At 39.3% G+C, this 25,975-nt stretch overlaps 11 protein-coding genes across 11 annotated transcripts; 4 read left to right on the top strand and 7 right to left on the bottom strand.

Moving 5' to 3' along the window:
* Window positions 1-209: 209 nt before the first annotated feature.
* Window positions 210-3,350, top strand: MSH3 (mismatch repair protein MSH3; the record flags this gene model as incomplete). The annotated part of the gene is made up of 1 exon (XM_033909132.1): window positions 210-3,350. The coding sequence occupies one exon, from the start codon at window positions 210-212 to the stop codon at window positions 3,348-3,350; it is 3,141 nt and encodes a 1,046-aa protein (XP_033765023.1).
* Window positions 3,351-3,550: 200 nt separating this feature from the next.
* Window positions 3,551-5,719, bottom strand: KIN82 (putative serine/threonine protein kinase KIN82; the record flags this gene model as incomplete). The annotated part of the gene is made up of 1 exon (XM_033909131.1): window positions 3,551-5,719. The coding sequence occupies one exon, from the start codon at window positions 5,717-5,719 to the stop codon at window positions 3,551-3,553; it is 2,169 nt and encodes a 722-aa protein (XP_033765022.1).
* A 1,372-nt stretch (window positions 5,720-7,091) lies between these two features.
* Window positions 7,092-7,640, top strand: SPAR_C01340 (uncharacterized protein; the record flags this gene model as incomplete). The annotated part of the gene is made up of 1 exon (XM_033909130.1): window positions 7,092-7,640. One exon carries the CDS (start codon window positions 7,092-7,094, stop codon window positions 7,638-7,640), a length of 549 nt encoding a protein of 182 aa, XP_033765021.1.
* Window positions 7,641-7,693: 53 nt separating this feature from the next.
* FIG2 (Fig2p) lies at window positions 7,694-12,841 on the bottom strand (the record flags this gene model as incomplete). The annotated part of the gene is made up of 1 exon (XM_033909129.1): window positions 7,694-12,841. One exon carries the CDS (start codon window positions 12,839-12,841, stop codon window positions 7,694-7,696), a length of 5,148 nt encoding a protein of 1,715 aa, XP_033765020.1.
* A 582-nt stretch (window positions 12,842-13,423) lies between these two features.
* Window positions 13,424-15,199, bottom strand: ABP1 (Abp1p; the record flags this gene model as incomplete). The annotated part of the gene is made up of 1 exon (XM_033909128.1): window positions 13,424-15,199. The coding sequence occupies one exon, from the start codon at window positions 15,197-15,199 to the stop codon at window positions 13,424-13,426; it is 1,776 nt and encodes a 591-aa protein (XP_033765019.1).
* Window positions 15,200-15,802: 603 nt separating this feature from the next.
* Window positions 15,803-16,234, top strand: SPAR_C01310 (uncharacterized protein; the record flags this gene model as incomplete). The annotated part of the gene is made up of 1 exon (XM_033909127.1): window positions 15,803-16,234. One exon carries the CDS (start codon window positions 15,803-15,805, stop codon window positions 16,232-16,234), a length of 432 nt encoding a protein of 143 aa, XP_033765018.1.
* Window positions 16,235-16,274: 40 nt separating this feature from the next.
* Window positions 16,275-16,847, bottom strand: CSM1 (Csm1p; the record flags this gene model as incomplete). Its single annotated transcript, XM_033909126.1, has 1 exon — window positions 16,275-16,847. One exon carries the CDS (start codon window positions 16,845-16,847, stop codon window positions 16,275-16,277), a length of 573 nt encoding a protein of 190 aa, XP_033765017.1.
* Window positions 16,848-17,770: 923 nt separating this feature from the next.
* On the top strand, window positions 17,771-19,912 carry TUP1 (chromatin-silencing transcriptional regulator TUP1; the record flags this gene model as incomplete). Its single annotated transcript, XM_033909125.1, has 1 exon — window positions 17,771-19,912. One exon carries the CDS (start codon window positions 17,771-17,773, stop codon window positions 19,910-19,912), a length of 2,142 nt encoding a protein of 713 aa, XP_033765016.1.
* Window positions 19,913-20,255: 343 nt separating this feature from the next.
* On the bottom strand, window positions 20,256-20,639 carry TRX3 (Trx3p; the record flags this gene model as incomplete). Its single annotated transcript, XM_033909124.1, has 1 exon — window positions 20,256-20,639. One exon carries the CDS (start codon window positions 20,637-20,639, stop codon window positions 20,256-20,258), a length of 384 nt encoding a protein of 127 aa, XP_033765015.1.
* A 313-nt stretch (window positions 20,640-20,952) lies between these two features.
* Window positions 20,953-21,339, bottom strand: AHC2 (Ahc2p; the record flags this gene model as incomplete). Its single annotated transcript, XM_033909123.1, has 1 exon — window positions 20,953-21,339. One exon carries the CDS (start codon window positions 21,337-21,339, stop codon window positions 20,953-20,955), a length of 387 nt encoding a protein of 128 aa, XP_033765014.1.
* Window positions 21,340-21,567: 228 nt separating this feature from the next.
* SRB8 (Srb8p) lies at window positions 21,568-25,860 on the bottom strand (the record flags this gene model as incomplete). Its single annotated transcript, XM_033909122.1, has 1 exon — window positions 21,568-25,860. One exon carries the CDS (start codon window positions 25,858-25,860, stop codon window positions 21,568-21,570), a length of 4,293 nt encoding a protein of 1,430 aa, XP_033765013.1.
* Between the last annotated feature and the right edge of the window lie 115 nt (window positions 25,861-25,975).

Raw genomic sequence — 25,975 nt, 5'->3', positions numbered from 1 at the left:
AATCAATTGTCCCTGAATGACGTTTCTCAATTGCTTGTCTCTTGCCAACGGTGTGTATCCAACTTATCTTTGCCCCTGTTTATCTTATTCGAATTCGATGGTTTGACTTTGGTTGCCACCGAAAAAAAGAAAAATTTTCGTGTACTTATCGTTCCTGACGGCGTATTGCGATCACGTGAATTTTCAGTGATAAATAATCTGGAACAATAATGGTAGATATAATGAATCTAAACTGGTGCTCTTGGAAGCCAGTAGTAGTTCGAATAAAGATCGATTTGTCGAGTCCATTAACATCAATGGAGGGACAACCTACAATAAGCAGGTTTTTCAAGAAAGCCATCAAATCAGGGTTGACGCAAAAGCAAGAACATGAAGTTGCGGTTGGAAATGACGCTGGTAGTGAGTCCATCTGCCTTGACACTGACGAAGAGGACAATCCCCCTCCAATTGTGGGCCCAACAGTAATTAGTGATGGCATATCACTCAACGATGGCGTTCTTTTCAAGAGTTCGAAATATTCTGAAAAGGCAAATAGTACTTCGGCAACATCTAGTAACATTGGTTTTGCTAAGAAATTGGACAGGATCATGAAAAGACGAGTTGATGAGGATATTAAGTCTGATAAAGAGGAGGAGAATGTGGAAGAGGCTGAGAAAAAAAAAGCCAAAAAACCCACCATAACGAAACTTACACCCTTGGACAAACAGGTGAAGGACTTGAAAATGCATCATACAGATAAAGTACTCGTTGTTAGAGTGGGTTATAAGTATAAATGCTTTGCAGAGGATGCAGTAAGGGTTAGTAGAATACTTCATATCAAGCTGGTGCCTGGAAAATTGACCATCGATGAGTCTAATCCTCAAGATTGCAATCATAGGCAGTTTGCGTATTGTTCCTTCCCAGATGTTAGATTAAACGTTCACTTAGAGAGACTTGTGCATCATAATTTGAAGGTAGCCGTGGTTGAGCAAGCAGAAACAAGCGCTATTAAGAAGCATGACCCAGGTGCCAATAAATCAAGTGTTTTTGAGAGGAAGATTTCAAATGTTTTTACCAAGGCTACATTTGGTGTAAACTCTACTTTTGTTCTTAAGGGGAAACGTATTCTTGGTGATACAAACAGTATATGGGCTCTTTCCCGTAGCGTGCATAAGGAAAGGGTGGCTAAATATTCTTTGATTTCTGTCAATTTAAATAACGGAGAAGTCGTGTATGATGAATTTGAAGAGCCTAATCTTGCTGATGAGAAACTACGAATGCGAATCAAATATTTGCAGCCTATAGAAGTACTCATAGACACAGAGGATCTACCATTGCATGTAGCCAAACTTTTCAAGGATATTTCATGTCCTTTAATTCACAAGCATGAGGAGGATTTAGAAGATGATGTAGTTCAGGCAATAAACGTAATGAATGAGACAATAAAACTCTCACCATCTCTCATACGCCTAGTTTCCGAGTTATATTCTCATATGGCTGAATATAATAATGAGCAAGTGATGCTGATTCCTTCTATTTATTCACCCTTTGCATCAAAAGTACATATGTTGCTGGACCCTAACACCCTGCAAAGTCTAGATGTTTTTACCCATGATGGTGGTAAAGGTTCCTTGCTTTGGTTATTGGACCATACGAGGACATCGTTTGGGTTTAGGATGTTAAGAGAATGGACTCTCAAACCGTTGATTGATATATGTAAGATTGAAGAGCGGCTTGATGCCATTGAGTGCATCACATCCGAAATCAACAATAGCATTTTCTTTGAATCGTTAAATCAAATGTTAAATCATACCCCTGACTTATTAAGGACCTTAAATCGTATAATGTATGGTACAACTTCTAGAAAAGAAGTCTATTTTTATTTAAAGCAAATAACTTCTTTTGTTGATCACTTCAAGGTGCATCAATCTTACTTATCAGAACATTTCAAATCATCCGATGGAAGGATAAGCAAAAAATCCTCTTTACTCTTTAGATTGTTTAGTGAGTTGAACGAACTACTCTCTACCACTCAATTGCCTCATTTTCTTACCATGATCAATGTTTCAGCGGTAATGGAAAAAAATTCAGATAGGCAAGTAATGGATTTTTTTAATTTAAATAACTATGATCATTCGGAGGGGATAATAAAAATCCAAAGGGATAGTGAATCAGTAAGATCACAGTTAAAAGAAGAATTGGCAGAGATACGAAAATATCTTAAACGTCCCTATTTAAATTTTAGAGACGAAGTTGATTACTTGATCGAAGTGAAAAACTCGCAAATCAAGGATTTGCCCGATGATTGGATAAAAGTTAACAATACGAAGATGGTCAGTAGATTTACCACTCCAAAAACTCAGAAACTGACTCAACAACTAGAATACTATAAGGACTTATTAATTCGTGAGTCTGAGCTACAGTATAAAGAATTTTTGAACAAAATTACGGCAGAGTATACAGGACTTCGTAAAATTATACTGAATTTGGCGCAATATGACTGTATTTTATCGTTAGCAGCCACATCGTGTAATGTAAACTATGTTAGACCAACTTTTGTGGATGGTCAACAGGCGATAATCGCGAAGAATGCAAGAAATCCGATTATTGAGTCACTGGATGTTCATTATGTACCAAATGACATCATTATGTCCCCAGAAGATGGCGAAATCAATATTATAACGGGACCGAATATGGGTGGGAAATCCTCTTATATTAGGCAAGTGGCGCTGCTTACCATAATGGCACAGATCGGCTCATTTGTCCCCGCAGAAGAGATAAGGTTGAGCATATTTGAAAACGTGCTAACTCGAATTGGCGCGCACGATGATATCATAAATGGTGATTCTACGTTTAAAGTGGAAATGCTTGATATCCTACACATTTTGAAAAATTGCAACAAGCGATCTTTGCTATTGTTAGATGAAGTGGGGAGGGGTACCGGAACGCACGATGGTATAGCCATATCTTTTGCATTAATAAAGTACTTTTCTGAATTAAGTGACTGCCCCTTGATATTGTTCACCACACATTTTCCCATGTTGGGAGAAATTAAATCTCCGTTAATAAGAAATTACCACATGGATTACGTGGAAGAGCAAAAACCTGGCGAGAATTGGATGAGTGTGATTTTCTTATATAAATTGAAAAAGGGATTAACTTATAATAGTTACGGGATGAATGTAGCGAAATTAGCACGTCTGGACAAAGGCATTATAAATCGGGCGTTCAGCATCTCCGAAGAATTGCAGAAGGAAGCTATCAACGAAGATGCGCTGAAACTATTCAGCTATCTGAAAAGAATATTGAAAAATGGTGATATGACAGCAAGGGATAAACTTTCGAAATTGCTATCATTGGATATTCACTGATATAGAATGGTACCTATGTAATATATGCAGCGTTATCAGAAAATAAAGAAAAATACATTTTTCATTTACCTTTTCCTTTTTAAATTGTTTCTGTGTTTATTTGTTTACTTTTGAATAATTTGTTACATTTTTATCGTAAGGTAAATCAAGAAAAACCAATGTAGGAATTCGGCCATGGGCTTATCTTTCTGCAAAACACTTTATAGTTCAGGTATTATGTCTTTAAAGAAATTTCTGTGAGAACTGTTATGTCTTGATCTTGTGCAAGTTGATTTGTACAGAATTTTGCCATAGGTATGATTTTCAGAGTAAGTTAAAATACTGTGATCTTTCTTCGCTAAACTCATAGAATTGAAATCATGGAATGGATCTGCCTCATCAATTTCGTCATCATTTGCAACTTTTTCACAAAACATTTGGATTTCCTGTTTGCTCACCGAGTTTTTTCTCGAGTTTTTATTGCAAGACAATATAAAGGGGAGTTCACAGCCGTTATTATTTAATGCAGGTATCAAAGGGGGGTCTTGATTTCTTAAGAACGACCACTGAACTTTCTTGAAGAAGGGGTGTCTCTTTATGTCTGCAGCTCCTAATTTAGAGCCAAGCCTCTTTGCCTCGTTTTTGTTTAATAGTTTCTTTATCAGATCTTTGCAGTTCTTTGAAACTTCTTTATCATGTGGGAATTTGACGTCCTTGGTCAAAATGTTAGAGAAAGTTTCATTTGAATTATCTCCTTTGAATGGAGTGCAGCCGAAAAGCATCTCATAAATTAATATTCCTAAAGTCCACCAGTCTACTGCCGCTGTATGCCCATTCCCTCTGATTACTTCTGGAGCTAAGTACTCTTCAGTACCAACAAAGGAATTAGTTCTAAATCCATCTGAACAAATTTTTGTATCTAAATACGTAGAGTCTTTCATAGTGGGATTTTTTGATCCTGTTGCCTGGATGGATAAATCAAAGTCAGAAAGCATAATATGGCCAGATTGATGCAGTAATATATTCTCGGGTTTTAAATCTCTATATATGAAGCCCAGTAGGTGTAAATATTCCAAAGCCGCTACTACTTCACTGGCGTAAAACTTTGCATCATCTTCTGCAATGCACTTACTTTTTCTTGTCTGCAAAGCTCTAAAGAATTCCCCTCCCATGCAGTATTCCATACAGAGGTACAAATAATCCTCCGTTTGAAAGGAATGGTACAGCGTCACAATAAATGGATGATCACTTGTTGCGAGGATTTCCTGCTCAGTGAGTACGCGCTTAATTTTTTTCCTCTTGATCATTTCATGTTTACTCAAGACTTTCAGGGCGAATATCTGGTTGGTATCGCGTTCCCTTACTAAATAGACTTTACCCACATCACCCTGGCCCAGTAGTCTAATTTTTTCAAATGATTGAGGTTCGACAGTAATGTCTTGGAACTTATTACTGAATGATTTGGTTCTTAAACGACGAGACCTCCTAGGTTCTACAATATCTCCCAAATTTGGAGGTTGTTTCAAAGCGAGGAAATCTTCCCGCAATAACCCGTCCTTTGCTGTGTCAAATGGTTCGGAAGCGGCTCTCCTTAAACGTGGTGTTGTTTTAATAGGTATTTGGTCCCTTTTATTTCCATTCTTTCCACCCAGGGGATCAGTTGGTGAATTTGATAAGGACAAGTGAGCCAAGGGTGAGACATTGCAACTTTCTTCGACTTTTCTATGGAAATGCCGGACCTCTTCATTTTCGTTAATATCATTTAAAGAACCATTACTCAGATTTCTACTGTCCTTTGCTATATAACTTGGGGAACTAGGAGTGTGAAAGGATGATGGGTCTGTGGGCATATCAAAGGTAAATAACTCCGCATTCGGAGAAGAGCTCCCCGATATCTCGTTAGGCGTAGAGCATATCGCTTCATTCGATATAAGCGTACTTTTGGTAGTGTTAAGGACATTTCTCTCATCGTTAATGGAACTTTGCGACTGCCCTACGCGTGTCGTCGATTGATGTTCACGTTGGTGCGTGCCCTTCTCCGAATCAGACACGTCTGTAATGCCACTATTTTTTGATCTGTTATGGTGAAACATTGATTTTAACTTGTTAATTTTAGAACTTGACCAACTATCGTCGCATTCTACATGTAGGGGAAAGGGTATGGGAAGATCATGCTTGTTTTCATTATAAGTCATACTAATTTGTGAGTTTGAGCTGGCGCTTGCGGACGAGGAAAAGGAATTGAAACTTGAGCAATTGCAATTGATATCTTTGCCAGTGGGTGCGTTGGTTTGAAGAGATCTCAAATTACGAGCAAATATTTTGGGTAGCGACATACTCCTCCCCTTGGATAAGCGTTGTGAGGGGGAACGGTATTCTTGTTGAGTCATGTGGGTAGCGACACGGTTGAGGTTTTGCTTGTGGTAATCTTTTGGACGCTAGTAAGTTCTTGTACGTTTCAAACTACTGTTATAACAGAAAAGGTAATTTGTCGAAAAAAACTGGGGTTATTAGAGCTTATGTTACTCCCTGAACAATATTGCTAAAAGAGGAAAAAGAAAAGTATATTTCCGTAAAAGGGATGCCGAAGACGGCGCTATCATAATTATATAATACATATAGATATCGTGGTCCCATCCTGATTTCTCCAGCTTACATCAGTACGTTATCGGATGTGCTTGACATGCTCTTTTGAATGTAATTTAATGTGATTCGCATTCATGGAACATTCAAGCTTGAACTAACGATATTTATCTTGATATTTCTTGAAGTGTCGGTAGGTATTTTGGAAAGAAGAGCACATTTATACTGATTTTGATTATTCTCGGTTCCAGGATTTTTTTTTTAAGTTGATTAATGATTAAACAAGCCTAGACCAGAATGTGTGTAAACAAAGTTTAGTAACTTGCAACACTTTCTCATCAATCACATATACGAGGGTTAGCTTAGAGCAGTTTACTTGCAGCCTGGCGAAATATCATCTTGTGGAATATCGCAAGACCACCTGAGTGTGGTCTTACTATATTCCATACTGTCTTAGTTCTTAAAGCTGTCATTAATTGACTGTCCTTTTAGATGTTTCGCTATTTACTATTACTTGTTGCTTTCTTGGTTAGATACTACTTCTCATATTGCATTTTATCGAGAGGTTTATCGTCGCTAATTGTAAAAGAAACAAACTTTTTAAATGTACTGAAAATTTACCGACAAATTCACGCAATAGAACATGGTCTTCTTTACCTTATCATAGTTTTTACTAATGCGTTAGTACCATTTGTTTTTTTAAAAATACAATAAATAATTCTGCCAAAGGGCAATGGCTTGTTTCGTAATTTCTATGAATATTTTTTTAATTTTAAAATTACTGACCGTTCATGGAATTATTGACCATGATAATATCATTTGGCTGAAATTAAGAAATTTCTATAACACACCAAGGATGCGTCTTAATTTACAATAAATGGAAAGAAGTGACGAGCTTTGTGGGGATGAATCATAGACTTATGTGAAATTAAGAGGTTTGCCTTTAAGTTTTTGATTTCAAACTGCTCTCAAATCTTGCCGGGATTGAATACGTTTGGTAATCTTGGCACATTTATTTTCTTTTTATTTTTTCAAATTTAGTTCGTCGTTACCTACTTTTTGGTTTTCCTACCTAAAACGTATGAAATTAGAAAAAGCTCAAAAGCCGTTAACAGGAAGCAATGAAAGATTTTGGTGAAGATAACTTTGCCAAGAAAGAAAGCTAGGGTGTGTACGATAATGCCGTTATTCTTAGTCCTAAAGGCTACGCTGTCAGAAAACGTGATCAAGGTATCAATTGAGAATACAAACGAATCGAGGGCGGAATTTGCCTTCGATCTACAATGTACCAGTTGCAGGGAATTGCACGATTCTAAAGTTATGATTAATACATTCGAAGAACATGCTATGCCAGCTTCAAAAGGAAGCGCCTCTTTCTTGATGAAATGTAAATTTTGTTCAAAAGAGTTGTCAGTTAGCCTGTCCACTTTTGAGAATGAATTTTTAACTGACCAGAGTGACGACAAATGGGCCAAGATAAAAGATGTGCGGAAAAAGCATGGTTTATCGAAGGTCAAAGAAGATTCGTTTATTCCACTAAGTCTTGATTGTAGAGGTTGCGAATTAGTCAAGTTTTATCCAGACAACATAACGTTCGAAACTTCTCTAAGTTCAGGAAAAGTAATGGCATGTCAATTAGAGGATAATGAATGGTATGATTATGATGACGACTCTGGGGAAGAAGTAACGATGACTGAATTCTCATCAAGCATCATTAAAGGTAAGTGAAAGAATTGTCTTTTTATAGTATACACATATGTACATACAATACGTACGAGTAATTAAATGAAGCTGACCACCATTAGTATTGTCAGGAAGAACTTACTAAAGAGAGATCTTGACGCTGAACCAGCGTATGTACTAACAACAGGCGTGGTAATCCAAGTTGACGATGCAGCACCAATAAGGGAATTAGTAACTCCACTTGAAGAAAGTAGTTGTGTGACATACGTCATAGTGGTTGGCTTTGGTGTTGAAGTGATGGCCACTCTTGTTCTCGTTATTATGGTAGTTACTGACGGAATTACAGTTTGGCTGGAACTTGTTATAGTGATCAATTCTCCTTTGGTACCACTCGATGTATATGTTATTGGCTTGATCGTAGTAATTGATACGGTTGATTCGGTTGAATGTACTTCCACTGATGTTGTCGTTATGGCACTTGGAGCAATCACAGACGTCACCGTAGCGTATTGAGAATGTGGCTGGCTTGTAGCGGAAGGCTCGCAACCCTCTCCACTACATGCAGAAACTGTAGTACTCGATTCATGCGTTTCCGATACTTTACACGAGGGGCCCTCACAACTGCTAGATTTGGTTTCCTGGCACTGGGATTCAGTACATGTAATAACATCAGTGGTCGTGGTTGGAAGGGATGTAGAAGTCGATGTGACTTCCTTACAGTCGGATCTAGTACAGACAGTAGATACCTCCTGTTTACATTGTGATTCCGTACAAGTTTGTGTTGTGACGGAAGTAGTTGGGTTCGAAACAGGAACTGTGCCAATGATCGGTGATGTAGAAGCAGATGGCGACAATGGTAATGATGACGATGATAATTGACCCACGAAAATAGACGATGACGATTGACTCACGAAAATAGACGACGACATTGGCGATAATGACAATGATGATGTAGGGGGCAATGATAGAAAAGACGTTATGAAAGTGGAGGATGACGCTTTTGTTGCTGTTGTGGATGTTGATGATGCAGCAGCGAGGGATGATAGAGAAGTCGATGAAGAGGAAGCTGATGACGAAGAAGATGCTGATATAGAGCTAGATGGTGGTAATGATGAGATAGAAGTAAGTGTTGACGTCAGTGTTGGTGATGCTGTTGTTGACAATGGTGATGATGATGTAGAGGCAAAGGGAGGAAATACTACCGTAAAAGCAGATGAAAATGATGTCATTGGCGCAAGTTGCGTACATTCAGTACCAGAGCATATGGATTTTGTATCTGCACTGAACGAATGTCCAAAATTTGATTCAGATGCAGTTGAGGGGCCGGAAGGAATAAAAGTAGATATTTCCAATGCAGAGGAAATAGCACCGACTTTGGAGGTTGAAGAAATTTGTCCACAATTTTCACCATTACAAGCAGATTGAGTAGCAACAACTACAGATGATTTACTTGTTAATGGGCACCAAGTAGTGTATACAGTCTTCAACCCACTTATCGTAGTAGTGGCAGTAGACAATGTATATTGAATAGAAGCCGAAGATAAAGACGCGGATGATTTTGACGATGAACCACATCTGTCACTACTACAAAAAGATTGAGTAGGAGTAGCGACAGTCGATTTTTCTGTCAATGGACACCATGTTGTGTAAACAGTCTCAATACCGTTGATTGTTGTAGTAGCGGTAGATAATGAATATTGGAGAGATGTAGAAGAAGATGGGATAGAATACCCTGAAGAGGAATTGTGTAGTGAAGTAGGACTACCGGGCTTTTTATTCTTTGAAGTGACATCAGAAGAAGTGGACACTTTTGTGCTTTTTAAAGCAGTACTAAATGATTGAGAAGCAGATACGGGGGAGCTTTTTTCCGAACTTATGACTGCCAAAGGCAAACTTTGCGTACTGACAGAAGATGTGAACGTTACTGAAGAGGCTTCCAAAAAACTTTTTTTGGTAGGGGCTAAAGAGGAACTTGACATTGAAGAGGTCAGGGGTAAAGAAGGAGTACTTCTCATTTGCACAGAGGTAACAGTTGTCGGTGTACAAATTGAATCAGAGCAAATTTCGGTGCTCAAAATTACGGTTTGACGGGATGTCAGCGTCACCTCCACAGCCTCTGTTTGTTGAGTTTGAGAAGAATGCCCATTAGAAGGCGTGACCTTTGAAGTAACAACGTTTGTAATGACTGTTGGTATGCATTTAGAATGAGAACATACTTCTGTGCTGATAATGAGGGTTTTTCTGGAAAGTACAGTGGTATTTATCATTTCAGTAGACAAAGCTGGTAAAAGTGAGCTTCCAGTAGTGGTAAATTTTCTAGTACCAAGAGAGCTAGTAGTAGCTTCAGAAGCGGCAGAAACATGGGATGTGGCCGAATAATGGCTGACAGTAGTACTTCCAGAAGTAGCGGAAACCTGAGAGCTAGTGGTATCTTCGGAAGCAACGGAAACATGAGAGCTAGTAGTAGCTTCAGAAGCGGTAGAAACATGGGATGGGGCCGAATAATGGCTGACAGTAGTACTTCCAGAAGTAGCGGAAACCTGAGAGCTAGTGGTATCTTCGGAAGCAACGGAAACATGAGAGCTAGTAGTAGCTTCAGAAGCGGTAGAAACATGGGATGGGGCCGAATAATGGCTGACAGTAGTACTTCCAGAAGTAGCGGAAACCTGAGAGCTAGTGGTAGCTTCGGAAACAGCGGAATTCTCTGTACTTTTGGATACTGCAGATGATAAAACTATAGCGCTAGAAGTGGATAAAACAGGAATTGTAGAGCTTGTCGTGATAACGTTCGTGATAACCGTTGGGGTACATTCAGAATGTGAGCAGACTTCAGTGGTCAAAACTAATGTTTTATAAGATACAGATGTTGTGTAGGCAACACTAGTTGCCGGGGACCACGTTGTGTATTCGGTGACGGCACCGTTCGTCGTTGTTGTAACGGTAGAAAGCAAAAAAGTTTGTGCTCCGCTGGTCTTCAATTGCGTAGTAGCCCATGAATAGTTATCGGACGACGACCTTTTGTGAGTATCAGACATGGCTGCGACAGTTTCCGTGGAATCAAAAGAAAAAGCAGTAAATGTGTTCTCACTGGGGCTCGTATATTGGCTCGTTTTGGTTGGGTTAGATACACTAGCAGACAAATGGTTGCTAGTCGACCCAGATGCAACAGTAGAGTTAGGGCCAATCGTCGTAGAGCTTCTTGTAGATGAAAAAATTGGATAGGACGAAAAGGAAGAAACAGGATTAGTTTCGCTGGCGCTCAAATAAAGGCTATCTTGTGTACCACTAAAATAGATGGGCTCTGTGGCTGAACTAGTCTCAGTCATGCGATGGCCGTCTATGGTTTCAGTGCCATTAAAAGCTGTTGAATGTGTAAATATGGAATCAGACAATTGCAAGGTCGATGTCTCTAATGTTGAAGATGACCAAGAGGTCTCTGTGGCGCTAATCGTGAACGAACTAATCTCAGCCGTTTGTAATTTCGTTTCTGTTAAGGGACACCATGTAACATATTCCGTGACTACCCCATCAACAGTTTTGGTAGCCGTAGAGATAAAAGCTGGGGAAGTAGTTGATGTTATGGATCCTTGAGTATCAGTTGAGTTGATTACAACCCAGGTAGTTTGGGACAGCGGTAATGTAGAGCTTGACCAATCTTGGTTCTGCGAACTTTCACTTGCAGTTGATACAGTAATGTAGTTCGAGGCACCAAGAGTGGTGGAATTGGAGCTTGAAATGGAACTACTGCCGAATGAAGAGGCTTGTGGAACGCTAGACATGGACGAACTAATCTCAGCCGTTTGTGATTTCGTTTCTGTTAAGGGACACCATGTAACATATTCCGTGACTACCCCATCAACAGTTTTGGTAGCCGTAGAGATATAAGCTGGGGAAGTAGTTGATGTTATGGATCCTTGAGTATCAGTTGAGTTGATTACAACCCAGGTAGTTTGGGACAGCGGTAATGTAGAGCTTGACCAATCTTGGTTCTGCGAACTTTCACTTGCAGTTGGTACAGTAACGTAGGTTGAGATCCCTTCAACACTAAAATTGGCGGTTGAGATTTCTCCAAAACTAGATGCCGTAGAGCCGGCTGAACTCATCGAGTCAACCAGTGAAGTAGGTACAGTTGCTCCAAGTGGTGTAGAAGTAATAGAAGCAGTGAAATTAGCTGTTTCTCTTTTTGAGGCTTGATCCAAATCCGCCGATGGCACGGATGAATATTCACTTGTAGCTGTAAATAGAGAAGGAGCAATTGATAATGACGATAAAGATTGAACCAAACTACTGTATGGATCAATTGAGTCCAAAGTAAAAATGGCGGGGTTACCACTTGTTTTAGAGGAAGTACCCGTAGAGTTGTAAGAGCTTGCATCAGGGTCACTTGTTGATGTCATACTGGATAATTTCAATGTTAGTGGCAATGACGATGCAGTATCAGCGAGAGTTGAATGAGTCTTTGACGCTAGGCCATTGGGAGTGGCTTGAATAGTTGAACTGAACGTGAGGCCACTTGAAAAACTGGACAGTGGTTCCGATAGGTTTGGCAATGAGGTCTGATTAGAATTGTCTGAAGAAGAAGAAGGAACATCAGATAGTGTTGTAGTAGCGGTAGCCTCCAAACTTTTCGAGTCGTTTGGAGATATTGAGCCTGCAATCGCCGCGGAAGCAAAATTTGTGGTTGAGGAAAGGGTGTTAGATTTTGCTGAGTTTAATAAAGTCCTACTTTGAGAGGGATCAATCAATGAAGTTGAAAAAGGTACACTAGCGGAAGATGAAGCGGCGGCTGATGGCTCCAATGAAGAGGAAGAGTGAGATGTCTTATGAGGTTGTGCAGTTAAGAAAAGAGTGGATGAGGATATCTCAGATGAAGCAGCTGACCTTGATATTGATGAACTTGCTCCTCCATGAGAGACATCAAAGTATGAAGAGAAAGTATCGGAGGCTGTGAATAGGGAAGAAATTGCATAACTGGAAGAAGTTGTGGTGGGGACTTCAAAACTTGATGAAGGGCTAGATAGAGCAAAGGAGTTTATGGAAGGCTGTACGTACGAATTGAAGGATGAATACTGCAAGTTGTCAGTGGATGAGGTATCGTAAAAATCTATTAGAGAGCTAGACACTGAAGTAGAGATAGGTGATGCAGAACTATTCTGATAAAGTACAATTTGAGCATCTGCTCTTGTTAAAAGGTTCATTACTGAATATATCAAACCTAAAGACGCAAATGAGTTCATTGGAGTCATATTAGGTAGATGATCGTGTATTTTTGTAATATGCTTTTCGTATAATTAGAGATTCTGGCATTACAAAAAGACGTAGGAACTTTCATTGTACCAAGTTAGAGTTCGCTTTATATATGTCCCTGTGAGGCTCTTTATGCATTTTTTCATCTTAACGAGAGGTCGTAGCTTAAAACTGACCTCTAACAATTCTATAGATAGGCTAGGTGTGTCTCTGAAATAGCGGGCATAAGAAAAGCGCTATATACTAGACATTTCTGGCATACACCTGAAGCGATACTAAAACAACACCATGTGTGTAGGATGTATCAGATTTGTATGCAATATGGTAGTGCAAGGAGTTTGTTTCAGCATTGTTTTAAGTTCGAGGTTTTGACAACGCCGTACGGACGCACGGTCTGTTGAAAATAATACTGTGGGAGAGTGACAATAAATGCTTGAAGTAATAAAGAACAAGGTAGAATAATTTGTTTGTTTTTTTTGAAAGAAAAGGCTCGTGAAAGTATCTATACAAAAGCTCTAACGTCTCTGTAAGTATTTGTTTTACGTAAGAATGATATAATAGCATGAGGTTAACGTGTGATTCTAGTTACCCAAAGACACATAGTTACTGGGGAAGAGACCTTTTGACCCGTCTTTCTCCAGTTCACCTAGCCACCAGTCATCGTCGACAAATTCGATATTGATAATCTTGTCATTTTCTATAAAGGTCAGCTCGTTATCTTCTGCAGCATCGTAATCATATTCTGCTGTGGCCCATGGATTTTCCTTTGGCTTTTTCTCAGGGGTTGCTCGTCTTGGAGGTGGCGGAGGAGCTGCAGAGCCTCGTGATGGTAGTTGAGGAGCGGGTTGCTCTTCTTCTTCACCTTCTTGTTCAGACGTTTCTTCAGGTGCTTCTTCTTGCTTTGGAGAAGGTATAGAGTTTCTAGAAGGCAAGCTTGGGGCGACCTCTTCTTGCTCAGGTTCTTCTTTTTGCGCTGGTAATTCTGAGGCAACGTTCCTGGAAGGCAAAGGAGGTTGAAGAGCCGCGTCTTCATCATCGTCCCAGTCATCATCCTCTTCTTCTGGTTCGTGCTCGTTATCCGCTTCAATGTGCATACCGGGCAATGGGTTACCGATCTTCTTGTAATCAGTCTTCAACTGCTGAGTTTCTTCAGCTTTTACAGGCTCCTGTGGTTTGGAGAAGGGTTTTGGTGAGATTATAGTTGGTTCTGATTTCTTTGGAGGGGGGACAAATTTGTTTTCCATTTCTTCCTCCTCTTTTTCTGAAGCGGCCAATCCTTCAAACTTTGACTTCAAATCTTTGACATCAGGTTCACCTTCAGATTCGTTTTCAGGAACTTCAGGTTTTGGTGCCTCGGCCTTAGATTCTACGTTGCCATTAATTTGCTTCGCCTTCCTTTCAGCCCATAATTGAGCGGGGGATTTCTCATTTCTGAAACCCTTGATGACTTTATCATCATTATTCTTTGATGAAGATTCCATCATAGAGGGCGGTTTAGTGGTGCCCAAAAAGGAGTTGAATTCAGAGTCCCTTTGCAATTTTGATTCGTTTTTCAAGTGAGCAATATCCGAAGTAGGATCGATCTTGGAACCAGCAACGGTTGGCTTTTGAACAAGACGTGGGTCTTCCTTAGCCTTCTCCTCAGCAATCACTTTTTGAAGGTCGATTTTGCCAATTGGCTTGTAAGAGGATTGGTTTGGTTTCAAAGGAGCCTGATCGAAGTCCCGTTCCTTTAATTCAGGCTCATTCCAATCGTCGTCGTCATTGTTGTCGTTGACAGGGGAAGAAATCTTAGCAGCAGGTGCTGGAGAAGGAGCCTTAGCCGGTGCTTTTTCAGAGTGTGGAGCGGGGCTCTTGGAAGGTGTGAAAGATTTCTTCACGGGAGGAGTGGAAGCCTTCCCCTGTTGCTTGGAGGAAGTCTGGATAGAATAACGGGCACCGGCGGCGTTACTGATTTTCATCAACAGTTCATTTTCATCAAGATCGTCCTCGTCTCTCGCAGTAACTTGAACGTGGTAACCTTTGAACAGATTATTAGCAACCGTGGCGAAATTGGCAGCGAAAGAGGCCCTTGTCTTCATTGGCGCAGAATCTGGACACCAACCGATGATAATAATCTTCTCGACGTCCGACCCTGGTGGGGACACACGTGCTAGTCCGTACTGGACCTTTGTTTCATCAAATGACTGCAAGAAATCGTGAAAGGAAGAACCGGTCGATTCAGGTTCGTATTCTTTCTTTGCATTGGGCGAAATAATCAACCAGGTGGTGTCAGGATCGGAGCCTCTGACAATCTTCAGGTACTCTGCGTCGATCTCTCTCGAGTGAGTGGTATAATCAATAGGTTCCAAAGCCATCGCAATTGATAAGTGTGTGTGTGTGTGTATACGTGCGGTTATGCTATTGCTTGTTCTTAAAATAAACTAACCAATATGCTATAACTCCTATTATATCCTTCTTTTCTACTATTATCGAGGTTTCCCGCATTGTGAAAAAACAAGTGGAAATAAGAGATACAAGGCCACGTGACGCACATTCATATGGAAAATGCATCAATAGGTGTAAAACAAAGCAAAAACAAGGGTTGCTCGAGAGTATGTGATGCTTGAGTACGGCTGATTGCCATGAAAAGGGGATAGTTCTTTTCCACCATCATTGATGGGGTATTGTGCAATCACCGGTTGTCTCATCTTTTTCTTTGAAAATAAGTACTCTCATGGACATGCGAATGTCAAAACAACATCCAAAGGTTAGCCTGCTGACCAGTACATTGATTGCAGGTGGGTGGGACTGGCATTCCGTGACAATAAATCAAATAAAGGTTGATTCTCTTTTTGGTTGCTTTTTGCCCTGGCGGGAAAACGTGAAAAAAATGAAAATTTTTAATTTGCGATGAGCTCTAACAGTATATTATACATTAACAGCAAACGACCCAGTCAAGGAATAGTTGTTGCTACAAGATGGTTACGTTCAACTGTGAGGTGTGTAATGATACAGTGCCCAAGAAGAATACAGAAAAGCATTACTATAGATGTCCAGATGCGTATTACACGTGCATAGATTGCTCCAAGACATTTGAAGATGGCGTGAGTTACAAGAATCACACTTCTTGCATCAGCGAGGATGAGAAGTATCAGAAAGCATTGTATAAGGGCAACAAGAAGCAGAAGCAGAAGCAGCAGCAGCAGCCGGCGGCTCCTGCCAAGAAAGTGCAGAAGCCTGTAGTCAAGAAAGTGGAGAAAGTAGAAAAGACCTCCAACGGTATCGAGCTTCAAAAGGGCAAGTCATTGTACAAAATTTTGAAAACTATCAAGGATAAAGATGCAAAAAAGATCTTTTTGAAAAACCTGGTTGTGGATTCTGAGGGCCAAATCAGATATGCAAACGAATAATCGGATTTTATGTATAGATATATAGACATTATGTAGCACCTCACTCGGTTTCTTCTTTTTTCTCTCTTTTCTTATTGAGGCTTTTAGCAATCTTGTTATAGAATTGGTTTAGCGACGAAAGGGGGAAACTCAACGTTTCGAAGAGGTATTCCGGCAGTTTGGACTGTAGCGAGTATAGTTCCTCGGTGGATCGCTGTTTTAGCACGGGCGCATAGATGACTTCTGTGACTTGCGCCTGGCCCTTGACAAACCCGAGTTTATAGTCCATTATCGAATAATCGTCGGAAGAGCTCCCTGAGTGGGTGCCCTGCGAGATGTCGAACCACAGCCCAGAGTCATCTTCATAGCTTTTATGCACACGTACGTTACAGAGGTACTCGTAAAGGTCCTTTATGACCCCTGAGTCTTCCCCCTGTTTGGAAGCCTGTGTCTTCAGGTCCTTGACTTGTGCGTTGAGCGAGTCTATCTGCTTCTGCAGCTGTTTAATCTCGCTTGATTTTGTATCCAGTTTCTCCGACAGTATGAAATTCTCATTTACCAAATTTGCCACTAGCAAGTCTGCGGAATCGATCTGCTGCTTCACTGAGTTTTTGTATACAGTTAATGGGTCCATTGTGTACACGTTGAGCTACCTTTTTTTTGGTTTTTCTTTTCTTTATCTGCCTACTTGTTTGTTTGTCTGTTTGCTTCTTCACTGTTTTGATTTCAATGTAGCCTTTTTTTAGTGATTTTTCAATGTAAACAAATACAAGATGCTGAAGTATAAACAAAGTAAAAATGAAATAATAGTACGAAAGAAGAGGAGGGGGGGTAAATAAAAGAGGGCGAACACCAATAATGTGGCCGCCTTCCTTCACTCTTGACGCCAACCTGACTGAAGGAGTGTTATTTTACACTACATATGGTAAAGAATTTGCGGCACTAATATCTAGTTTTACCAAGCTTTAGCAGGCCGCAAACCTGACCCATTATCTGTTGTGATTCCTTCAACTATAAACTCATGCGCTGTCACCTTTAATTGCTTAACAAATACTATATAGCAAACATTATTGTATGTACGTGAAAGATATAAACAAATAAATAAAACAATAAAGCCCTAATATACCCTATTTTTTTTAGCATAGTCTTGTCGGTAGTAATGTTTTCTATTCTTTTGACCTAACTATTTTGAATGCAAAGCCCTCTTTAATTATCGTTTCAAACGTACATTAATTTTTCGTACTTTTCAAAAAACACTGAAAAACTGCGAAAAAATTAAAAAGCACTCCCGTCAAAGCAGCAAACAACAAAACAAAATAACAAGTATATACGTAAACAAATAGAGAGAAATTCCCCCATCTACCCCCAATTGATAAACATCAGCGAAACAAGAACAACTGGCTGAATACGTGCCCCTCTACCTGTCCTTCTGCAATTGTTTAATTTTCTTTCACGCCAAGTTACCTTTCGCACACTACTACTCTTTTTTCTATTGTCTTTTTTGTCTTTTTTGATAAGCAGGGGAAGAAAAGAAAACAGCTTTCAAACCAAACCAATATGACTGCCAGCGTTTCGAATACGCAGAATAAACTGAATGAGCTTCTCGATGCTATCAGGCAGGAGTTTGTCCAAGTCTCACAGGAGGCAAATACCTACCGTTTGCAAAACCAAAAGGATTACGATTTCAAAATGAACCAACAGCTGGCTGAGATGCAACAAATAAGAAACACCGTCTACGAACTGGAACTAACCCACAGGAAAATGAAGGACGCGTATGAAGAGGAGATCAAGCACTTGAAACTAGGATTGGAGCAAAGAGATCATCAAATCGCATCTTTGACCGTCCAGCAACAACAACAGCAGCAACAGCAGCAACAGGTTCAGCAGCACTTACAACAGCAACAGCAACAGCTAGCTGCTGCCTCTGCATCTGTTCCAGTTGCGCAACAACCACCGGCTACTGGTTCGGCAACCGCTACTCCAGCAGCAAACACAACTACTGGTTCGCCATCGGCCTTCCCAGTACAAGCTAGCCGTCCTAATCTGGTCGGCTCACAATTGCCTACCACCACTTTGCCCGTAGTGTCCGCAAATGCCCAACAACAACTACCACAACAGCAACTGCACCAACAGCAACTTCAACAGCAGCAGCCACCTCCTCAGGTTTCCGTGGCGCCATTGAGCAACTCTGCCATCAACGGATCACCTACTTCTAAAGAGACCACTACTTTACCCTCTGTCAAAGCACCTGAATCTACGTTGAAGGAAACTGAACCGGAAAACAATAATATTTCGAAGATGAATGACGCCGGATCCGCCACCACGGCTATCACTACTACCGCAACTGAACCTGAAATCAAACCAAAGGAGGAAGAAGCCGGCCCCGCTAGTTTGCACCAGGATCACTACTTGGTTCCTTACAATCAAAGAGCAAACCACTCTAAACCTATCCCACCTTTCCTTTTGGACCTAGACTCTCAGTCTGTTCCCGATGCCCTAAAGAAGCAAACTAATGATTATTATATCCTATACAACCCGGCACTACCAAGAGACATTGACGTTGAACTACATAAATCCTTGGATCATACCTCAGTTGTTTGCTGCGTGAAGTTCAGTAATGATGGTGAATACTTAGCCACAGGCTGTAACAAAACTACTCAAGTGTATCGCGTCTCGGATGGTTCTTTGGTGGCTCGTTTATCTGACGATTCTGCTGCCAACAATCATCGAAATTCCGTCACCGAAAATAACACCACCACGTCCACGGATAATAATACAATGACAACCACTACCACCACCACAATCACCACCACGGCGATGACTACGGCAGCAGAATTGGCCAAAGACGTGGAAAACCTAAACACTTCGTCTTCCCCATCATCCGACTTGTATATCCGTTCAGTGTGTTTTTCCCCAGATGGGAAGTTCCTGGCAACTGGTGCTGAAGACAGATTGATTAGAATTTGGGATATTGAAAACAGAAAAATTGTGATGATCCTTCAAGGTCACGAACAAGACATTTATTCGTTGGACTACTTCCCTTCAGGTGACAAACTAGTCTCCGGTTCTGGTGACCGTACCGTTCGTATTTGGGACTTACGTACAGGTCAATGTTCATTGACTTTATCCATTGAAGATGGTGTTACCACAGTTGCTGTGTCACCAGGTGATGGTAAATACATTGCTGCTGGTTCCTTAGATCGCGCTGTGAGAGTTTGGGATTCTGAGACTGGGTTCTTAGTGGAAAGGCTAGATTCAGAGAACGAATCCGGTACGGGTCACAAGGACTCTGTTTATAGCGTTGTCTTCACTAGAGATGGACAAAGCGTTGTATCCGGTTCATTAGATAGATCTGTTAAGCTGTGGAATTTACAGAATGCCAACAACAAGAGTGATTCGAAGACGCCAAATTCCGGCACCTGTGAAGTTACCTATATCGGGCATAAAGACTTTGTATTGTCAGTGGCCACCACACAAAATGATGAGTACATCTTGTCCGGTTCCAAAGATCGTGGCGTCCTGTTCTGGGATAAGAAATCCGGCAATCCGTTATTGATGTTGCAAGGTCATAGAAATTCAGTTATATCTGTGGCTGTGGCAAATGGGTCCCCGCTGGGTCCAGAATATAATGTTTTTGCTACTGGTAGCGGTGATTGTAAAGCAAGAATTTGGAAGTATAAAAAAATAGCGCCAAATTAAGAACAGAACACAAATAAAGGAACACTTTACAAATGTAACTAACTAAACTATTCTTCAATTCATTGTCATTATATCTTTCTCTCCATTATTTTTTTTATCTACTTTTTTGTTATGTTATGATCCAGGTACGCTTTAAAACAAACAGTTGCTTTCTCCACCATTCATCCTCTCCCCTCCTTTTCCTGTGTTTCCAAAAATTACAGTTCATAATTCTTTGATATGAATTTATTTGTATATTGTATAAGCTTACTTTCCTTTTTTTATATATATATATTTACTATCTTTTTCCTTTCTCATATTTAAAACCGAAAAAAAAACTACATGTGTTTATGAATATAAAAGTTTACAGATCCTTGATTCCCTTCTCCAAAGCACCAGGGTTAGCTCCAATGATCTTGCCGATGAGTTGACCATCCTTGCCAAGAACAAAAGTTGGCATAGCCGTCACTTCACACTCTTTGGCAATATCTGGTGACTCATCCACGTCGCATTTGACAAATCTTACTTCTGGATAAGCTTGAATTAATTTCGTCAAGTGTGGTTGCATCATCTTACAAGGACCGCACCAAGTGGCATAAAAATCAATGACTAGTTTGTCATTTTGTTTGATGAGATTCTTGAATTCTGTTAGATTCGTCAATTTAGTAATACTAGTATATGAGGACTGGAATCTTACACTTTGTAGCGGTCTCACCGCCATCCTCATCGCAGGCCTATAGTACAACATAACAGCTTTGGTGCCTCTATTTAGTAAATAAACCTATTTTGTTTAGTAGGGGGCTTCCTCGTTTTATATCACATCGCGACGATTTTTCCCATTGTAGAACACTACGTAACAAAATCTGCAGGTGCATAATCCATGTTTAGAATGAAAAAATAGTGAAACATGCACACGCACTCAAACCGTACCTCAAAGGTAATATTTTAGGTCATCATCATTGTCACTATACCTATAGCGTTGTTTTTCATCGTGTATTTACGCAATACACATATACATATATGTATATATAAGTTTAAAAATGTCCATAGCCGCTAATTGATCATAATAAGCCATCTTCATACAAAGCCAACAATTGATCGTTTTCCGCTATATAAGCGTTGATATCTAGAGCAAACTTGTTCCAGTCTATCTGAGGAATGTCGTCGTCAGTAATCCATCGTTGTTTTTGAAATCCGTTCTCCACAGTGAAAACTTTTCGCAGTAAATCCCTATTCTCCGCCAATACATCTACAAATTCTTGGTAATTCTTGGTCTTTTGAATTTTGTGGAAAAGAGAACACAGATTCTTGACGAAAGATTCTCTTTCAATGATGAGCGTCTCTAGCTGTGTTCTCCGTTGTTGCAGAACGATGTAATCTAGATCTTGATGCAGGTCCGTTTTTTGGAACTTGGCTACCGAATCATACGTTGCCTTTGGGGTAATCATTCCAGTTTAAGTAGGCTGATATACTCTGGTACTAACCTTGTAAGCGGATAGCCGTTTTACTTTATTCTTCTTTATTGCCATCGCTCATATAGCCCCGGTTTTATACTCAGTGGCAAACATATCATTTGGTACGATAATTCATAGAATAATAGCTGGGTATTAAAAGTTAGTATATAATGACTGCTATTAGGTGAATTTATATTTTATTCATTTTGTATGCTTGCTAGTTCAGTGTGGATTCTTTCTCTCGAATCGAGCATCGAAAAGACTCAGGTTTACACAGGAATCGTTGAATGCTGCTGTATCTGTACTGCCAGTAGCCACGTCATCCGTATACTTGGTATTATAGTTGGAGATGAAGTGGTACGGCTCCATGGAAAATGTACAGACATATTTATGATCTTTCTTGTCATAAATCAGCCATTTCTGTTCGTCTTCGTGTGTCATTTCAACTACGCCAATGCCTAACTCTAAACTAAACGATTCCTCTTGCTCTGCATCTTCTTCGCCTTCTTCTTCCCCATAGTCGCCACCATGAAGTTTCGTATCTTTGACAAAAGAGGACACTTGGAATGGTGGCAAGTTGAGCAATTTCTTCGGCAGTTCAATCTTGCCGCTCGTGTGGAATGCTGGGGTATCAATTGTGGATGAATAGATGGCGAACGACTTCAATGAAGACAAAATTTCGTACAGGAATAACTTCAATCTCAAATTGAATGATATTTTATCAAACAATTTGCACATGCTATCAATGAATGGGCTTGCGGTTTTATCAGTTGTCAAATCAGCGATGATGCGTTGGAAAATAGAATCCTGGTGGAAAGTGAAAATTTTCAAGAGGGCGTCAATTTGAATTTCTTTCTTGGATAAATTTCCTTCGTTCAGATCGCTTAATTGTCCTATAATCTTTATTAGTAAATGGTAGTTTTCCGTGGAAATAACTATCATACCAGAAGTTTCTCTTTGAAATCTTTTGGATAATGATGTTATAATTTCGATTACCACAACGATATAATTATCTTCCATCTTTTGGTTGTTGATTTGCAAACAAGTAGTGCAGAAATCTTTCTCCACGATTTGAGTTATCATTTCAATAATCTGCATATCCTTCAGTCGGTCAAATATTTGTGAACATAAATCATTAGAATTAGTTATTTCGATAATTTGGAAGATGAAATTTTTCAATTCTTCTATCACTATTGCTGGCTCATTATTCTTTGTGATTTTTTCGATGCAAAAACAGGTAAACGCTTGGAAAATCCAAAGATTGGCAAAATCCATCATACTGTAATATTCTACTTGATCTATTTCATCAACTGTATGATCATCATCGTCACTGTTATCATTATTGGCAACAACACTGCCATTGCCAGGTTGTCCACTACCCAGGGGTATATCGTTAAGATCCGTTGCCGATGGACAGGTTGAATAGTACAAAATATCCTCTAAAACATTAGATGAGTTTTCAACGCTATCATTCAATAATAATATTATAATTTTTGTAGATGTTGCAAGTAATTTGGGAGATGACCCATAGGTTATCAAAATTTTTAATAGAATCTCGTAATAGTTGGTTTCACATTTGTTGCCACGATTTTTTTTATCCAATTCATAACATGTCAGTAAAATTTTTTCAAAATTTGACTTTATAAATTGCTCTTTGTGATATTTCAAAAACAGGCCATAAGAATTATCATTATTTTTCAAATTCATTGGTAATAATTGAATAGTATACTCGAGCCCCAATACATTCTGAGTCACTTCAAAAGTTAAAAGTTTTAGAGAAATCAATTGAATTAAATTTTCATTAGTAAAATCTTTCCTTTTCAAGAAAATTGACATGAATTTGTTATACTCCTTCAAATTAGTAGCAATCAAAAGCATGACGTTGTTTCGTGCCTTCTGGAACAGCTTGCTTGTGGTGGCATCACTAATCTCAGAGTTGTGTAGTAAAAACCTGATATTTATTTGGAACACTTCGGGAAAATTCCAAGACTGTCCGACAGTATGGCTTGAATTATTTATCATAGAATACACCTTCAATACTTCTGATTTATCATTTTTCAATTTCTCGGTTTTCAATTTCTCGTCATTGTAAACAGACTGTAACTCAATCCTCAAATCGTTATCCACCTTTAAAACAAAGGGGAAGTTCTTCATAAAAAATTTCCAGAATGGCATGAATGAAGTCACATTATAAGCAGATACGTCTTTTTCTCTCAGAACTTTTTTGTAAATGAATATGAAAGTCTTCGTGAAAAGTATGTGGTCATTAATGAACTGTGAGAACAATTTTTGATAGCATAGCAAGATGTCCATTAATGCCTCCAGAGATTCTATATCACTTAGCAGTTGATGATAAACAATAAATTCGATCCATTTGAAAAAATGGTGGAAAACTTCCAAATCGATACAAAAAATCTTGAATATTTTTAGCAATACTGTACGATTGACACTAGATAAGATACCAGAACATAAGTGTGATAAGTACCATTCTGCAACCATAATTTTAATGCTCAAGGGAGTCTTCAATAGTTGTAAATCGATCATGTCGTTGGAGAGTATTCGCGTTTTGATTTGTTCTGTGATTTCCACGAGTTGGTCGAAATTAAAAACTTCATAAAACTTAACGTCATACTCCATAACGTTTCTTAAAACCATATTGTATTGACTTTTCATTAAAGGTGAAATTTTCAAGTTAATTAACAGCTGGACATGCACGAACTTATCATTGGAATCTTGGAGATAAAGCAAACCGGAACTGATTAGTTTTCTGATATATGTAGGGACCTTAATTATACCATAAGTAATTAGTATATTAAGCAAACGATACAATGAAGGCATCATATATGATACTACCCTCTTTTGAGCCGAAAAATTTTTGGCTAGTTGGAAAACCAATGACCAAATGGCATCTTCTATCTGAAATTCATGCAAATCCTCATCTGTTGAATTTATTCGTAATAGTAGTAATTTCGCCACCAGCTGATTGGATTCATAATGATCAAATTGTCTTGATGGATGTATGGACCAGAGAATCAATTGGATAATTTTGTGCATTGTAAGGGGATTTTGGTCAATGTAAGTGGGCCAATCGAATTCCGTAGGGTTATCGTCCAGTAGCCTGGTGAACTGGGTATCTATGCAGTTCAATTGAATGCATGATAGTTTTGGGAACTGCTTGCAGGTTACTATGGTTAGTTGAAAGTCATTTGCATTGCTGGCAGACATTGTGATGTTTCGTATAGAAGAGTTATTCTTCAACGACTCGTTTCTGTAACTGATTAACTCCAATTTTTTCTTCATATCAGAATTTGGAGTGGTGTCAGCATTTGACACTATCTCAAAAAGTAAGGGTTTATAAATTTCCCAGTTAGACGTTGGAAATATAAACACTTCTAAAGATTGCTCTTGAAAAATTTTTAAAATCAAACTGGATAAAATCTTCAGGATATTCAACTTTATCTTGTTGTTTTTCTTTATATCATTAATGATGTAGTTTTCGTCGTTGATCATTGATTTACTGCTGGAAACAATATAATATTTGTGCAGTAGCATATCCGTGATTTTCGTTACCAAAAAGAAAGGCTCTTTTTGATTCGATGTTGTTGTAGCAGCAGCAGGAGAATTCGTGTCAATTTGACAGATGTCGTTCCAGAAAATCATTAGAATATGTAAAGACAACGGCAAAAATTCGAAATTTTCCATTTTGTTTATAAACTCCACAAGCCAATGATGAAAAATTTCCTTATTGATCAGTTTCAATGAGTAGCAGTTTCCCAAAAGCTTTAAAAAATAAGAGATCTGTCTCTTCCACACACGTAGTTGTTGGGAATCGTTATAATGATTTGTCATATCAAAGATGAGCTTTTCCAGGATGTACACGAATGTGTCCGTCCAGTCCTTTAACAAATGCATAGAAATGGCATCGTCCACTCCAGCAGAATTTGACCTCTTCTTCTTGTGATTCGATTTCCATTCGATAAAATAACAGCATTTAATCAACCAAATGGCCCTTTTCAAGGGTATAAATTTTAAATAGCACTGCTCGATGACTTGTCTTCTTTTCAAACCGTGAGGTATAAATTTACCAATCTTGACGAGCGAAGCGTGGGAAGAACTCAATTCATGCAACCACGTTTCCTTTCTATGATCAGTAAGGGTGATTCTATTAGGTAGCTGAAAGCCAGGCCCGTGTAACGTTGTAGTGGAATTTGAGGGGATCTTATTAATGTGGTCTTCTCTAATCTTGATGATTTTGTCGAATTGCTGAGAAAGAAGGTTAGATTGGGTGACCAATGATTCATGGACGGATGATCTCGCAGATATGGACTCGAAATTTACCATTGGTGTATGATAAAATCCCTTGGCTACAAAGTTTACCAGGATTTGATCTTCCGCTGCAGTGTGCTCCCAAGGCTTGAAATCAGGGTATACTTGCTCCTGCCGTTTCGAACTTGGCACGTAGGGATGAAGATCATCTGGAGGAGTTAGCAAATATCGACCAGAACCGTTATTCATCGCGTTATTGGCTTGCCTCTATGGACCTTTTTCAATCTTTCGATTAGCATCAAGTTCTCAGCATTTTTTCAGAAAGGTGTTTAAAATGCGCTATAAAGAATATAAAAAGAGTACT

This window comes from Saccharomyces paradoxus, chromosome III, assembly GCF_002079055.1.
Source record: "Saccharomyces paradoxus chromosome III, complete sequence".
NCBI classification, from domain to species: Eukaryota; Fungi; Ascomycota; class Saccharomycetes; order Saccharomycetales; family Saccharomycetaceae; genus Saccharomyces; species Saccharomyces paradoxus.
Note: the sequence above shows the minus strand (reverse complement) of the source record. Positions and strands in the feature narration are given on the sequence as shown.